The 16,874-nt window shown below is 46.3% G+C and overlaps 1 protein-coding gene across 1 annotated transcript in view; it reads left to right on the plus strand.

Moving 5' to 3' along the window:
* The first annotated feature begins 293 nt into the window (after positions 1 to 293).
* Positions 294 to 16,874, plus strand: part of LOC130475165 (uncharacterized) — a 33,021-nt gene continuing 16,440 nt past the window's right edge. Inside the window, exons 1-6 of the mRNA XM_056846903.1 lie at positions 294 to 313; positions 6,111 to 6,262; positions 8,184 to 8,344; positions 12,552 to 12,711; positions 13,985 to 14,155; positions 14,985 to 15,076. Coding sequence (XP_056702881.1) covers positions 6,116 to 6,262; positions 8,184 to 8,344; positions 12,552 to 12,711; positions 13,985 to 14,155; positions 14,985 to 15,076 — 731 coding nt within the window. The 5' untranslated portion in view covers positions 294 to 313; positions 6,111 to 6,115. The remainder of the gene's footprint in view (positions 314 to 6,110; positions 6,263 to 8,183; positions 8,345 to 12,551; positions 12,712 to 13,984; positions 14,156 to 14,984; positions 15,077 to 16,874) is intronic.

Below are 16,874 nucleotides of genomic sequence, written 5' to 3' on the forward strand. Positions count from 1 at the left end.
GGTTTGTTCTGGGTTGCTCCCTGGCTGTCTACCTCCAAGCTGGTTTTCATTTTGATTCTGTGATCTTACTAAAAATATACACTCTACCAGCTGCAGATTTTTTTTCTTCCTTCCACCATTTCTTGTTTTTTTGTTAAATGTTCGGGCTAAGGAAGATTTCAGGGATATATAAAATCCTGCACAACAGGTTGTGGTTAGATGATCCTAAAAAACATTTGATCCCCTATTTGGGCCCCTCCGAACCAATCCATTTTTGTCTACCTAATTTCGCAAACCTTTTAACCCATGTTAAAAGTGAGCAGAATTTGACCAGGTATGGAATAGTGGTATAAAGTTAAGTACTGTCCCCCCCCCCCCGATCATTAATTTCTTTTAATTTTAGAGATTGTAGGAATGTTTAGTCTGGGTTTTTTGTTCTATATTTGTTCTGCCAAGGCAGGGGTTCTTTTGGATTTGGGGGCAATAAATACACCGGTAGGTGAAGGAAAAGCAATGCTTTGTTCACAAAACAAAGCATTCAGCAGGCATACACAATAATATTTATACCTTACAAGAGCTTATCTCCCCTTCCGCTGCTAGGAGCTCCGAGTACAGTCAGGTTACACAGCATCCGGATCCGGATCTGTGTTGAAGCTCCCACTTTCAGGTTTTTGACCTTGGGTTTTTATCACTCAGGCCAGATACCTTCCGATCATGCTTATCACCTGACTCTTGAGCGAACGTAATGGTTCACAACGTAGAAGCCTAATACATCTAAGATTACACCTGGTACACAGTGCTCCTGTTTCATAAAGAGGAAAGAAAACAAACTATGCTTAATAAATCAGCATTCTTTACAGATAGAATATGGGGAAATGAGACGTGTCAACCTAAATTCCTCGCAATACAATAATCTTCCGCATGTTTCCAATGCAATATTTATTCTGTTTGATTTAAAATTCTGAGAAGTATTTCCAGCAATGTACTCATTTATGAAGCTGGAAGCAATTTTAGTGATTTTTAAAAAAATCCACAATTGAAATACACTGTGTGTGTGTTAAGTGCCGTCAAGTCGCTTCCGACTCATGGCGACTCTATGAATCGAAGTCCTCCAAAATGTCCTATCTTTGACAGCCTGGCTCAGATCTTGCAAACTGCAAATTGAAATAGACTAGATAAATATATTTTGCTTTGCTGAAATCTTGCATGAGACTTAGAAAATAAATTCAAATAGCTGGACTCATTCGGGTCTCAAATGGTTAAAATCATAAAGTCGTGCATTCATGGAGAGGCTTGGGCTGGAGGAAATTTGAGTTGCACAGGCTTCCTTTTATTGTCCCTTGCAAGAGAAAAAAATATATGTATATTTTCTAAAATCTGAATTGCCTGTTCTTTGGAGTTTTGATTTCCATGTACTTAGAAAGAGGTAAGTTAAGTAGAGATAAAAGGGAAAGTTAGGGAATTTATGGCTGGAGGTAGCAGTGCTAGGGGCTGCCAGCTCTCCCCCTGGCCACGGGGGAGGGGGTGGGGGTTGCCAGCTACAGGTTGGGAAACGCCTGGAGATTTGGGGGTGGAGCCTGGGGAAGGCAGGGACTTCAGTGGGGTTGAAAGCCAGAGAATCCACCCTTCAAAGCATCCGTTTTCTCCAGGGGAATTGATCTCTGTAGTCTGAAGATGACTTATAATTCCAGGGGATCCCTTTGCCCTACCTGGAGGTTAGTATCCCTAAGCAGTACCCCCGAGTTGCAACAAAGAACAGATTACCCCCTCCCCCTAACCTGTCATAGGCTGTTACCGCACTAGGTATTCCCACCGATGTATTAAGAGTTTGGAAATGTTATAAAGAATACTGTTCGCACTTTCTATGTATTCCCACCGACGTATTAAGAGTTTGAAACTGTCATAAAAAATACTGTTCGCACTTTCTATGGGGGTTATCGCACTTTGTATTCCCAGTGATGTATTAAGAGTTTGAAAATGTTGTAAAAAAACATCGCTTTAAAAGGGTTTTTGGATACCACTGCTTATAAATGGTTGGAAGACGTCTTCACAGCTAAAGGGGCCAAACAAAGTGCGAACAGTATTTTTTATAGCGTTTTCAAACTCTTAATACATCGGTGGGAATACATAGAAAGTGCAAACAGTATTTTTTATAACATTTTCAAACTCTTGATACATCGCTGGGAATACAAATGTGGTCACCCCCTATGTATTCCCACCAATGTATTAAGGGTTTGAAACTGTTATAAAAAATACTGTTCGCACTTTGTTTGGCCCCTTTAGCTGTGAAGACGTCTTCCAACCATTTTTTAGCCGTGGCATCCAAAAACCCTTTTAAAGCGATGTTTTTTAAAACATTTCCAAACTCTTGATCCATCGCTGGGAATACCTAGTGCGGTAACAACCATAGTTTCAGAGCGGTAGCTATGTTATATTAAGTCTGTTGCAGAAAACAAACAAACAGATTCTTGTGGCACCTTCAAAACTTCTACATTTTCATACCACAAGCTTAGCCTATGGGACTCTCCCTGCAGGGTGTTCTCCTCCTAATAATGGGAAAGCTGCCTGTCAGGTTTAAGGACTGTCTTGAAAGGGAAGGGATGCAGCTGTATTCGAAAGCATAGGCAACAGATTTGGGGTTGCACCCAGCCAGTTTTATCCCTGGTGGAAAAGCGAAGCAAGAGTCCCCTTGGATCACCAAAATACCTATGCTGTAGGGTTGCCAGGTCCCTCTTCGGCACCGGTGGGAGGTTTTTGGGGCGGAGCCTGAGGAGGGCGGGGTTTGGGGAGGGGAGGGACTTCAATGCCATAGAGTCCAATTGCCAAAGCGGCCACTTTCTCCAGGGGAACTGCTGTCTGTCAGCTGGAGATGGGTTGTAATAGCAGGAGATCTCCAGCTAGTACCTGGAGGCTAGGAAAACAGTATAGGAGCAAAAAACATTTACAAACAAGGTGCAGTTTTTATATAAGCTACTGAGATTCCTATAAACATACAATGTACAAATACAAGTAACCACACTATAACCAACACATATTATGTACAAAATATACAATAAAGGAGCAAAAAAATCTTTCAAAGGTCTCAGCAGAGTACCAAGTATGTATAAGTTCAAGTTATACATACTTAAACTCATACAGACTTGGTACTCTGCTGAGACCTTTGAAAGATTTTTTTGCTCCTTTATAGTTTGTACATACTATGTGTTGGTTATAGTGTGGTTACTTGTATTTGTACGTTGTATGTTTATAGGAATCTCAGTAGCTTATATAAAAATTGCGCCTTGTTTGTAAATGTTTTTCGCTCCTGTTTCTCCCCCAGTACCTAGAGGCTGGCAACCCTACTATGCTGGGAATTGTGGGATTTAAGTAGGGAAAAGCTGTTGGCAGGTAGAGGGAGGAGGGCTGCAATAAGGAGGGGAATTAGATGAGAGTGGAAAAACTGGCTGGATCCAAACCTGCCGCCCTCCTTCTCCAAAGACGAAACGGCAACCTACAGGCAGGTTGAACTAGTTGCCTTCTCAGAGGGAAAACCAACTCCCAAAGGTTACAACTGTGGGTGGCGTGCCCCATTATCTGAGCACCTTCCTATGAAATTAACCCCTTGAGCCCGTTTGTGAGAAAAATCAGACTATGTTTAGAACTCAGTCTTCCAGAAAGACATATTACCAACCAGGGTAGATTTGATTTAAATCAAATGGATTTTAAATCACCATTTAAATCACTAGTCAGTAAGACTGGATTTAAATCACGGTTTCCTACCATTCTTTTACGGCCTGCTGCCGTGATAGGTCTCCTCCTCCAGGGAGAGAATAATATGATAAATCTCAGGCTGTACACACAAAGATCCCAAAACCTGTGGGGTTTTCTGCTCAAAGGGTTTCCCCTTCAAGGGCAGGACAGTCTCCCATTTGTCACAGAAACTTTTCCTGGCATGAAGCAAAATAAAACCACCTGATAAGGAACAGGTAGAGGAACCTTCTTTAAAAGCTGGCAGCCCTAAGCGGTGGGAAGAGATGGTTTTGCTTGACGTCCAGGGCCGGATCTCCGCCCAAGCAACTGAGGCACTGGCATCGTGGTGAGGCCAGCAGGGTGGGAAAGGGAATGGCTTATGCCCGTGGTCACCTCCTGGAACAGCACAGCCCCCAGCTGTCCAAGGCAAATGCTGAGATTGTGGAGGCACTGCTGGGACTTGGCTTCACGACCCTCATCCCCACCCCACCCCCATTTTGTTTGCTGGCTCGCCAATATCTTCACAGGTGGACACTGACTTTTTGGAAGCTGCCCCCCCCCCAAAAAAAATGGGTCTACCTCTGACTTTGCACGCACAGGACTATAGGTCCTCTGAGGTGTGGGCAGAAGGCCAGCTGTTTGGCTAAAACACTTCGAAAAATGGTGGTCACGCAGTCGGCCTCTTCTGAGGCCAGACAATTCTTCCACATTTGAGATTTGAATTGCCACACAGAAGAAGAAGAAGAGTTGGTTTTTATATGCCGACTTCCTCTACCACTTAAGGGAGACTCAAACCTGCTTACAATCACCTTCCTTTCCCCTCCCCACAACAGACACCCTGTGAAGTGGGTGAGGCTGAGAGAATGTGACTTGGCCAAGGTCACCCAGCTGGCTTCATGTGGAGGAGTGGGGAAACAAATCCAGTTCACCAGATTAATTCACAGTGGGTAGCCGTGTTAGTCTGTTTGCCGTAGATTCTAGGAACACCATCTCTGGACCCACCAATGTCAGCCATACTATCTCAGGTTCATATTCCTGCTCATCCTCTAATGTGATTTATGCCATCACATGCCAGCAATGCCCTTCCACAATCTACATTGGACAAACAGGTCAGTCTCTTAGACAAAGATTAAATGGACATAAGTCTGACATCAGAAACCACAATATTAAAAAACCAGTGGGAGAACATTTCAACCTTCCAGGACATTCTGTTGCAGATTTAAGAGTAGCAGTTCTCTTACAAAGGAATTTTAAAGAGAGATTGGAAAGAGAAACTGCTGCATTACAGTTGATATTCAAAGTAAAGTCAATGCATTTACCTGGGCTGAATAAAGACCTTGCATTCATGGCCCATTACCAATGCTGATTTCTCCACACCCATCTCTCACAGACTCTTCTACATATCACACCTAATCCCATCAAGCCTGCTATTCACATTTACATACTGTTCTTCTACTTAAAGACCAATGGATTCACATTCTAGCTGTATCTGAAGAAGTGAGCTGTGGCTCATGAAAGCTCATACCCTACCAGAAAATATTTTTGTTAGTCTTTAAGGTGCTACTGGACTCTTGCCCTTTTTGACACCAGATTAATGTCTGCCTCTCCTGTGGAGGAGTGGGGAATCGAACCCGGTTCTCCAGATCAGACTCCACCGCTCTTAACCACTACACCACGCTGGCTCTCACAGTGGACAGACAGGTCAAAATTAGCCTGCCCTGAGTTGAAGATGATTGGAAGGAGCCAAGGCCAGAAGAGAGACCCATGCAGAGATGCAACAGGCAATGCAGGGTGGTGGTGGATGAATGCCCTGGCCTTTAATTAATGTAATTCTTGTGGCAGTTTTGGAAGTCATTGATGTGGCAAACCCTGCAAGTACCCCACCCACAGCAAAATATTTCTTGTGTGGACAGGGAAAGGACTGTATTATGGGGCATACAAATTGGCGGCATGTACTGTGAGAAGAGGTATTTTGTCCAGCAACACATGGATGGAAATGGAGAGCAAAGGTTGTATGAATCATCCTCAGGTGACCCTCTTTGTTTGCCAACCAAGATGCCATTCTGATGGAGAGCCAGTGTGGTACAGCATTTCGAGTTAGACTAGGATCTGGGAGCACCAATTTCGAAATCCTCACTCTTCTTTCGAAGCTTGCCGGATGACCTCGGACCGGGCACACAGTTTAGCCTACCTCAGAGTGTTGTGAGATTAAAAAGGAGGAAGCGAGGATGCTTTTGCAAGCCCTTTTGCATCCCCATTGCAAAGAGAAGTGGGATATAAATGTCTAAAATAAAATAATAAAGAAGGGGGGTCCACAATTGGGTGGGTGGGACATTGTTCTCTGGTGGAGATGCATTGCCTTGCATAACAAACCTCATTCCCTCTTCTCTCTGATGCACCAGAAGTCATGGCTCTCCTCCGGATCGCTGCCCTTTTTCTATTGGCTGGGCTGAGCAGAGGGGAGGATTTCCCCTTCAGGGACCCAACCTTGCCTTGGGAGAAGCGGCTGGATGACCTGGTGAACCGGCTGACGCTGGAAGAGATGGTCTTACAGGTAGGAAAAGGCAATTCAGCCAAGCGGGCAGGCACTGGGTGGCACTGAGGTAGGGTTGCCAACTCTGGGTTGGGAAATTCCTGGAGACTTGGGGGTGTGGGGTGGGGGAGGGAGAGGGAGAGGTTTGGGGAGGGGAGAGACCTCAGCAGGTATAATGCCATGAAGCCATTTCCTCCAGCTGAATTGAGGAGAGGAAGGTTTGTAAGCATCGATTGGATGCCTCCTCATCCGGGATATTATACCTATACTTCCTGCAGTAGCAGGTGACTGGACTAGATGACCCTGGTGGTCCCTTCTGACTCTTGACATTAAATAAATAAACATCTCTGTTGTCTGGAGATCAGTTGTAATTCCAGGAGATCTCCAGGCCCCGCCTGGAGGCTGGCAACCCTAGACTGAAGATCGCCCTGGAGAAGGCATTGAAACTGTACACTGAAGTGGCCAAGTAGGTGAGCTTGGAATTGGGCCTCTGCAGCATCCTGGAAACTGCTCCCTGTTGGTCCAAATTGTGCCTGAGCTGTTCTTCACCACCCTTGTCTAATTTTTTTTTGGGGGGGAGGTGTTGTCCTGTGCTTTTGATGCTCATTCTGCTCTATTATATCAATATCCCAATTGCTGGTTAAAAAACAAAAAAGCCTCTGCTGGCAGGCATAAGAACATAAGAAAGGCCATGGTGGATTAGACCAAGGCCCATCAAGTCCAGCAGTCTGTTCACACAGTGGCCAACCAGGTGCCTCTAGGAAGCCCACAAACAAGACGACTGCAGCAGCACCAATCTGCCTGTGTCACACAGCACCTAATATAATAAGCATGCTCCTCTGATCCTGGAGATAATAGGTATGCATCATGATTAGTGTACATTTTTACCAGTAGCCATGAATACCCCTCACCTCCATGAACATGTCCACTCCCCTCCACTTCCAAGTTGGTAGCCATCACCACATCCTGGGGCAGGGAGTTCCACAATTGAACTATGCGTTGTGTGAAGAAATACTTCCTTTTATCTGTTTAGAATCTCTCACCCTCCAGCTTCAGATGGCCCCGTGTTCTAGTATTATATGAGAGGGAGAAAAGCTTCTCCCTGTCCACTCTCTCCATACCATGCATAATTTTATCGACCTCTATCATGTCTCCCCTTAACAGCCTTCTTTCCAAGCTAAACAGCCCTAAGCATTTTAACTGCTCCTCATAGGGCAGATGCTTAGCCCCTGATCATTTTGGTTGCTCTTTTCTGCACCTTCTCAAGCTCAGCAATATCCTTTTTTAGGTGTGGTGACCAGAACTGTACGCAGTATTCCAAGTGTAGTCTCACCATAGATTTGTACAAGGGCAGTACGATAGCAGCAGTTTTATTCTCTATATCTCATCTAATTATGGCCAGCATGGAGTTTGCCTATTTCACAGCAGCCGCACACTAGCAGGTGTATGCTTGTGTGACAAGGGTTGGCGGCCTCAGGGACAGGGAAAATGGCTGCTGTATAGCGAAGGGTTGGAGGGTGGAAATAATCCCCCCTTTGAGCCCTGTGGTGCAGAGTGGTAAGCTACTATACTGCAGTCCAAGCTCTGCTCACGACCTGATTTTGATCCCTACGGAAGTTGGTTTCAGGTAGCCGGCTCAAGTTCAACTCAGCCTTCCATCCTTCCGAGGTTGGTAAAATGAGTACCCAGCTTGCTGGGGGTAAAGTGTAGACAACTGGGGAAGGCACTGGCAAACCACCCCATAAATGTAGTCTGCCTAGTAAATGTCAGGATGTGACGTCACCCCATGGGTCAGGAATGACCCGGTACTTGCACAGGGTGCTACCTTTACCTTTTTGAGGAGGGGGAGCTTCTGTGCAGTGAATGCTATTTCCTTGCTGTCTGGAGTGCAGAGGGGCCGCCCCATTCATACCCTGAAGCCTTGGTATCTCTGTTCCTCCAGATGTCCCGAGGAGGTGCCAAGAACAATGGCCCAGCACCCCCCATTGAGCGGCTGGGCATCGGGCCCTACAACTGGAACACTGAGTGCCTGCATGGGGATGGGCTGGCCTTTGGCTGGGCGACAGCCTTCCCCCAGGCCTTAGGCTTGGCCGCGTCTTTCAGGTATGTCCTTCGGAGAGGGGCCATGGCTCTGTGGAAGAGCTTCTGCTTTGCCTGCAGAAGGCTGCAAGGTTCAATCCCCAGCATCTTTAGTTAAAAGGACAAAGCAGCATGTGATGTGGAAGACCTGGGTTTAAGACCCTGGAGAGTTCTAGCAAATCTTGAGTAGACAGTATTGACTTTGGCCAATGGTCTGATTCAGAATAAGACAGCTTCTGGGGCGGGGTGAGATGGAAGAAGAAGAAGAGTTGGGTTTTTATATGCCGACTTTCTCTACCGCTTAAGGGAGAATCAAACCAGCTTACAATCCCCTTCCCCACCCCTCAACAGACACCCTGTGAGGTAGGTGGGGCTGAGAGAGCTGTGACTAGCCCAAGGTGAGCCAGCAGGCTTCATGTGGAGGAGTGGGGAAACCAACCCGGTTCGCCAGATTAACGTCCGCCGCTCATGTGGAGGAGCTGGGAATCAAACCTGGTTCTCCAGATTAGAGTCCACTGCTCCAAACCACCACTCTTAACCATGACACCACCCTGGCCCTCTACCCTCCAGGGCAAATCAAACTGGATTCAGCCTCTCCCTTTTCTGATCTCCCCACGGAATGGTTCCCAGCAGATCTGTTCTGTTTTGTTGCCCCAACCTCCTCATGGCTGCAGTTTCTCTAAGAGCTGCTATCTTTTTGTTTGTTTGATTGTCTTCATGATAGACTGAAATTGAACATTTCCCCCATCGCTATGCTGGGGAAAAGGAAAAAAAGGAACCCCGTGGCGCAGAGTGGTAAGCTGCAGTACTGCAGTCCAAGCTCTGCTCACGACCTGAGTTCGATCCCAACGGAAGTTGGTTTCAGGTAGCCGGCTCAAGGTCGACTCAGCCTTCCATCCTTCCGAGGTCGGTAAAATGAGTACCCAGCTTTAGTATTTATACTGTTTTTTCCTCTTTGTAACATTGGATATGCCATGAAAGGTTTATTGTTGTTGAGTACCCAGCTTGCTGGGGGTAAAGGGAAGATGACTGGGGAAGGCACTGGCAAACCACCCCGTAAACAAAGGCTGCCTAGTAAACGTCGGGATGTGACGTCACCCCATGGGTCAGGAATGACCCAGTGCTTGCACAGGGGACCTTTGCCTTTGCCTTTTTTATGCTGGGAAAAACTACCCTGGCTGAATTCTAGCTTTTTTGAAAAAGGCACTGGAACCCAGCTAAGAAAACAAAAAGTGGCAGGAATTATCCCTTTCTTTGAGCTATTTTAAATAACTATGGCTGGAGACTGATTATACTGTTCCTTCACTCTCATGCGAAGCTGTCTTATACTGAACCAGTTCCTTGGTCTGTCAAGGGCAGTCTTGTCTACTGTGACTGGCAGCAGCTTCCCAGGGGGAGGGGCTGTGGCTTAGAGGTAGAGCATCTGCCTGGCATGCAGAAGGTCCCAGGTTCAATCCCCGGCATCTCCAGTTAAAGGGACTAGACAAGAAGGTGATGTAAAAGACCTCCGCCTGAGACCCTGGAGAGCCGCTGCCGGTCTGAGCACACAATACTGACTTTGATGGATCAAGGGTCTGATTCAGTAGAAGGCAGCTTCATGTGTTCAGGGTTGCAGGCAAAGGTTTTTCCCATCACTTACTACATAATCCTTACCTGGAGACACTGGAAATTGAAACTGGAACCTTCTGCATGCCAGTCAAATACTCTTATCACTGAGCCACAGAACTGCTGTTGCTGCTGTTGTGCATACTTCTTGCATTTTCACATGGGTATAGTTTCAAAGGTCTGCTTGGTCATAGGAAACAGAAGGGTGTATGTGCATATGCCATGGAAAGCAGCATTGGTTCCTTCAAGCCATGGCCAATTCTCCAAAAACCTATTTTCTGGTCTAGTTTTCACTGAGGTGGTAAATCTGTGCCTGAGCTTTAAGAGTTCTGATGAAGGCTGTGTATTTTGGAGATACTTCTGTATGGAAAAGTCCCCTGTATGTAGAGTGTTCTGTCAGGAACAAGGCTAGGCTACAACCTATTTTTATCTGTGGGACAGCATTCCGTCCCTGGCTCACAGTGTTTCTCTAGCAGTGGTACTCACTTCGCGGATTGTGGAGAGCCGCATTTGGAATTACCCTCGACCAAAAGAGCCAAATTTACTTTCATTCCCTGGCATGAGGCCTGTACCTTGGGGGTGTTTGCAGCTTACCTGTGTGTCCATCAGTGGCTGTTTCAAGGTGGGAACCTGCTGCCAACTGCAAGCCCCATCAGGCAAGGGCCTTCCTTAGAAGAAGAAGAGTTGGTGTTTTACACCCCGATTTTCTCTACCTTTAAGGAGTCTCAGACCGGCGTACAATCACCTTCCCTTCCTCTTCCCACAACAGACATCTTGTGAGGTGGGTGGGGCTGACAGTTCTGAGAGAGCTGTGACTAGCCCAAGGTCACCCAGCAGGCTTCATGTGGAGGAGTGGGGAAATAAACCCAGTTCTCCAGATTAGAGTCCGCCGCTCATGTGGAGGAGTGGGGAATCAAATCCGGTTCTCCAGATTAGAGTCCACCCCTCCTATCCACTATACCACGCTTGCTTCCTGAAACATGAGGTGGGTGCCATATTGGGGAACCGTGGTCAGAGGAGCCACCGGTGGCATGTCAAAGAGCCATCTGTGGCTCCCTAGCCACTGAGTATTACTGGTCTAGGGGTTGTTACTCTTCTAGGGATGTGAAGGTCTGGACATTTTCAGAAAAGAAACCCCCAAGACTCCCTCCCCCAGTTTTTCCAGTGGAGAGATTGGAAATTTTAAGAAGCGCTGAAAAATACTCCAGTGAAATATGTTCTCATTCGGAATGAGTGAAATGCTTTTTGAGATGAGGTTTTTATTCATTCAAAATGTGCAGCATAAAGATCTTTAAGACAATTACAGCATTGTGTGTGTGTGTAAAGTGCCTTCAAGTCGCAGCTGACTTATGGCGACCCCTTTTTTGTGGGTTTTCATGGCAAGAGACTAACAGAGGTGGTTTGCCAGTGCCTTCCTCTGCACAGCAACCCTGGTATTCCTTGGTGGTCTCCCATCCAAATACTAACCCGGGCTGACCCTGCTTAGCTTCTGAGATCTGACAAGATCAGGCTAGCCTGGGCCGTCCAGGTCAGGGCAAATTACAGCATTAGAGAATGATAATTGTTGCATGTACTGTCGTCGTACCCAATGTATTTTCAAATATATATCGTATGTATTGTTTAAATGTGGATTAGTTTTGTCCACAGTTAATACGCTATAATGTGTATCGGGGTAATACAACTGTAGAAGGGTGTGTTATAAAATTTCCCCTGATATCGAAATATGCTGCTAGCCCTAGAGCATGAGTTCTCAACAAGGGGGAATTCCCCCCCCCGGGGGGGATTTTAGGGTTCGGGGGGGGGGATTGGGACCACTATTCAGCAAAGTGTGATGTCCTATAGATTATGTACAATCTGTAAAATTGTGATTTTTTTGAGTTAGACTATCTTGGGAAGGGGGGAATTATATTCTGAACAATGGTGATAGAGGGGAATGGAGCAAAAAAAGTTGAGAACCACTGGCCTAAAGTGAATGCATGAGAGTATTTCTGTCCAAATAATATACTTGCATTTATTTACTACAAAAATTGTTCCCCCCCCTTTTTATCATTTTTTCCTGCATTCCAGATCACCACAGCTATGATAAAAGTGTTAGAAAGGCTCTCTCTCTTATTGAACATATATTTTACTCTTGCTTATAGAAAACTAGGCATTTGTCATTTTAACCTGCATAAATATGCCAAATGATACAATTTTATTTGTTAGCCACGCACGTAATTGATGGATTTTGTGTTAAAACAGTAAGTTTAGAGTTGGTAAAAAAAGTATGCATATAGGGGGTTTTCCTCAAATTCTCTTTCCCCCCCACCCCGGGGGCTGAAATGTGTTTTTTTTTTTCCTCCTTACAACTGCAGAATTTCCAGAAATTTTACACCCTAGCAGTTCCACATGTTTACCACTTCAGTACAAACTACATCCACACGTTATTGGGTCTTGTGCTACCATTGCAATATAGCAATAATTAATAATGGGATTTTCCTGTGTGGACAAGCCAATCCTGTAGGGAATGATTTCTTAAGTGCAACATCCAGCAATGTGGTCGTAGCCTAGGCAACTGTTCTCTTCAGACCTGGAGAGCCTTTTTTCTTCCTTTCCCCTCAGCTCGTCTCGTTTTCTCTTCTGACAGCCCTGAACTCATCCATCGTGTGGCCAATGCCACTGCCACAGAAGTTCGAGCCAAACACAACCATTTTGTCTCCCTCGGTTACTATGGGGACCATACAGGCCTCAGCTGCTTCAGCCCTGTGTTAAACATCATGAGGCACCCGCTGTGGGGCAGGAACCAGGTACCGTGATGCAAAAATGCCGGGGGTGGGTGGGTGGGAGCGATCCCTGTGGGGAAACATGGAATACGTTGGATGCAATATGAAAATTACTCAACTCACATATAAGGAAAAATCAAATGTACTCTTTACCTGGATTGTACGTTCATTTGATGTAAACTTTTGAGAAGGGCTCCAGGTAACAGTGGCCCCTGTGGTTTGTCCCTTAGGCCTCATAATAGAATTTTTCTGATATAATCTCAAACCAGTGAAGGTCATCTTGAAACACATGGCAGTACATGATGCATTTTAAAGGAATTTACCATACTTTTTTGAACGTGAGGAGATAAAAATCTGAATCCTGCATGTATTTTGCCAGTGTGGTGTAGGGGTTAGGGTGCGGGACTGAGTTCGAATCCCCACCCTGCCATGAAAGCTCACTCAGCAACCTTGGGCCAGTTGTATCCAAGTACTAACCAGTGTTGCCCCTCCTTAGTTTCCAGGATCTGAGGAGAATGGTCTAGGCTGGGCCATTCAGGTGAGGGCAATAATTTGCTTCAGAGTTTAAAAATACACAGCTTTCATTTATCCATATTAACTTGTATTTCCTGTTCTGCATTGATTTCCCCTTCCTCCCCCTCTCCACCCACCCCAGCATTTCTGGTTGAGGGCCAGCATATGGCTTGGCAGAAACTTTCAGACTGGGGAGGTTGTCTGCTTTCAGATTGCCAGATGGCAGCACCTGGAAGCTTATTTGCTACTGTGGATTTGAAGGGGAGGGTGCTGTGGCTCAGTGGTAGAGCATCTGCTTGGCATGCATGCAGAAGGTCCCAGGTTCAATCCCCGGCATCGCCAGTTAAAGGGACTAGGCAAGTAGGTGATGTGAAAGACCTCTGCCTGAGATCCTGGAGAGCCGCTGCCGGTCTGAGTAGACAATACTGACTTTGATGGACCAAGGGTCTGATTCAGTATAAGGCAGCTTCATGTGTTCATGTGTGTTCAAATAAGTTTTTTTTTAATTATTCTGCTGTAACATCATAGTCTACCGTCTGATGGATGGATCAAATCTACACCTGCTTAAGCTGCAGCAATTCTGAAGCCTCAGCTGCTCGGGGAGGGGGGTGCTGAGCTTTTTTTAGTAATCTTAAGCAGCCAAAACCTAGCTTGGTGCTGAATCCTGTATCTCTCTCACTAGTGTTACTAGGTAGATGGATCTGTGACAGAACCAAGAGATAGACAGCCCCCTCTCCGAGCAGAGGGGGGATGACCCATGTTTGCCTGTCCATTTCTTCCTTAGGAAACCTACGGGGAGGATCCGTTCCTAACATCCCAGCTTGGCGTGGCTTTTGTGACTGGGTTACAGGGCGATCATCCTCGTTATGTCAAGGCCAGCGCTGGCTGCAAACACTTTGATGTCCATGGGGGCCCTGAGAACATCCCTGTGTCCCGGCTTTCCTTTGATGCCAAGGTGAGCATGGGGAAACTATAGAGGTTCATAAAAATATGCACAGGGTGGGCAGAGTGGGACTTTTTCTCCCTCTCCCACAATACTAGAACTCCGGGGCACAAGAGAGAGTCACGGGCGGTAGATTCAGGATGGACGAAAGGAAATACCTCTTTACTCAATGAGGGATTAAAATATGGAAATTGCTGCCAGAAGATGTAGTGATGGCCACAGGTATAAAAGGGGATTAGGCAAATTCATGGAGGAGAGGTCTGTCAATGGCTTCTAGCCCCTAACCTCCATGTTCAGAGGCAGTCAACCTCTGAATATAGTTCCAGGTGGCAACATCAGGGAAGGCCTCAGTCTCTCTGCCCTAGTTGTTGACCTTCTAGAGTAATTGGGTGGCCACTGTATAAGACGGGATGCTGGACTGGAGAGACCATTGATTTGAAGCAGCTGGGCTGTTCTTGCGTGTGTTGTGCTGAGGGCCAAAGGAGGAGGCATCTTCTAGTGTGCAGAAATCTTGTGTGTATCTTCTTCCTGTTTCTGCTCGAGTCTGCGTTCATAGAGTGGCTCTTCCTTTCTCTCCCTCTTGGTGCTTGGCTAATGCCTTCTTGAAGCTCCTGAGGGCAAAGTCATAGAAAACACGTATAACATCATCCCACCTGCCCCAAAGGGGTGTCTTATGCTGGGCCAGGGAAGAACATTTCAGGTTTCTTGTGCATCAACACAAAAGAGTTAGAAGCCAGAAGTGATCTGCTGTCCTGCAGATTTCCAGGGGATGCTATTTTTCCATAGGACCCTGCATTACCATGTGTGCCAGAAGAGATTGATTTCTGTGTTTCTGTGGCAGGTGGCAGAACACGACTGGCGCATGACCTTTCTGCCCCAGTTTGAGGCCTGCGTACGTGCTGGAACATTTAGCTTCATGTGCAGCTACAACAGGTATGTGTTTCTGTATCCTTTCAATACGTTTGGGAGGGGGTATGGGGATTTAGTGGATGAGAGCAAGCTTATAGGCCCCTCTTTTTTCTGTGGGGAGTGGAAGAGTTAATTGTGGATCTCCTGACCCGACTTCTCTTGGGTAGAGAGTCTAGTAGTGTTATCCTAAGTAAGCAGTCTTCACTTTAGTTGAGGGAATTAGCTGGAGACAGAAAGCGAGAGGGGGGTAACTGGGATCGATAACCTATGTATACCAGGATAGTCCTGGGTAAAAACTCTAAAATGGGCAGGCAGTTATATAAATAAAATATTGCTTTATTAAAGAATAAAAATAGTAGAACAAAAATATACTTTAAGCAATGAACTATTGGCACACAAAGCATATAATAGCTGACTAGGAGAATAGGGAGGAAGTTGGATAGGGTTTCAGGGGTGGGCAGTAGTTACCAGTCTTGAAGGGATGTCCAGCAAAAGCCGCTCAGAGGAAAAAGACGAACAGCATTTCCAGGAGCAAAGGAGAAAGGCCCGCACACAAGTGGGGGTATGTGCACGGATCTAGAACACCCACATTAGGAATTGCCAAAGGACCAATATTTATCCAAAAATGGGTCCTGAGGTAGTATGAGGTAAGCTGACAGGAAAGCCAGAGACGAAGAATTTATTGCTCTTTTGGGGTTTGAACAAAATGATAGGAGAGGCTTGATGAGTCATCAGGACCCAAGAAAATGCCCGAACTATTCTCTTGAATACTGATTGATTGGTGGGATGGGTGCAGATAAGGTAAGTGATGGTCTGCTCACAGCGCTGATTAAATCATTTTAGGGTGACACAGGGGGGATTAGCTAGTCCCATTGTCCAGCCAGGCACCCCTTAGGGCCAGGGGAAAAGTTCAGCGGCCAACTGCCTTCCTGCCCAGGCTTGACACACAAGAATGATCCAAGAACCCTCCGAGAGGCATCCGTTTTGTGGGGAGCAGTGTCTTGCTCTTATGCTGGTCGTTGGCCCTCATGCCTTCATGGCACCCCTTAGCGGGAGGAATGGTCTGACTGCTTGCAGTATAGACTGGTAGCCTGGGCAACTCAGTTCTCAGGGACTAGGAATTGGCCCCATCCAGGGGCTTACAGCATGAGTAAAACTCAAGAGTTGAGGCTTCTGCATTGGGTTGTATTCCCTTTATCAGTTTTCCATTTGTAGCCAGTTTCTGGAGGCTAGCCATGTTGGGCTGCAGTGGAAAAGCTACATTTCAGTCCTGTACCACCATAGAGACTAATAAGGTTTTTGGAGTATAAACTTTCAAGAGTCAAAGCTCCCTTTTTCAGAGAGCCAGCGTGTTGTAGTGGTTAAGTGCGGTGGCTTGGAGTAATGGACTCTAATCAGGAGAACCGGGTTTGATTCCTCACTCCTCCACTGGGTGACCATGGATTGATATCTTAGACTGGCTCAACCTACTTCACAGGGTTTTCATGACGATAAAATGGGGAAAGGAGAATAATATGAGAGCCAGCGTGGTGTAGTGGTTAAGAGCGGTGGTTTGCAGTGGTGGACTCTTAATCTGGAGAACTGGGTTTGATTCCCCACTCCTCCACATGAGCGGCGGACACTAATCTGGTGAACCGGGTTGATTTCCCCACCCCTACGCATGAAGCCAGCTGGGTGACCTTGGGCTAGTCACAGCTCTCTCAGCCACACCTACCTCCCAGGGTGTCTGTTGTGGGGAGGGGAAGGGAAGGTGATTGTAAGCTGATTTGATTCTCCCTTGAGTGGTAGAGAAAATCGGCATATAAAAACCAACTCTTCTTCT

This window comes from Euleptes europaea, chromosome 3 (assembly GCF_029931775.1).
Source record: "Euleptes europaea isolate rEulEur1 chromosome 3, rEulEur1.hap1, whole genome shotgun sequence".
Taxonomy (NCBI): domain Eukaryota; kingdom Metazoa; phylum Chordata; class Lepidosauria; order Squamata; family Sphaerodactylidae; genus Euleptes; species Euleptes europaea.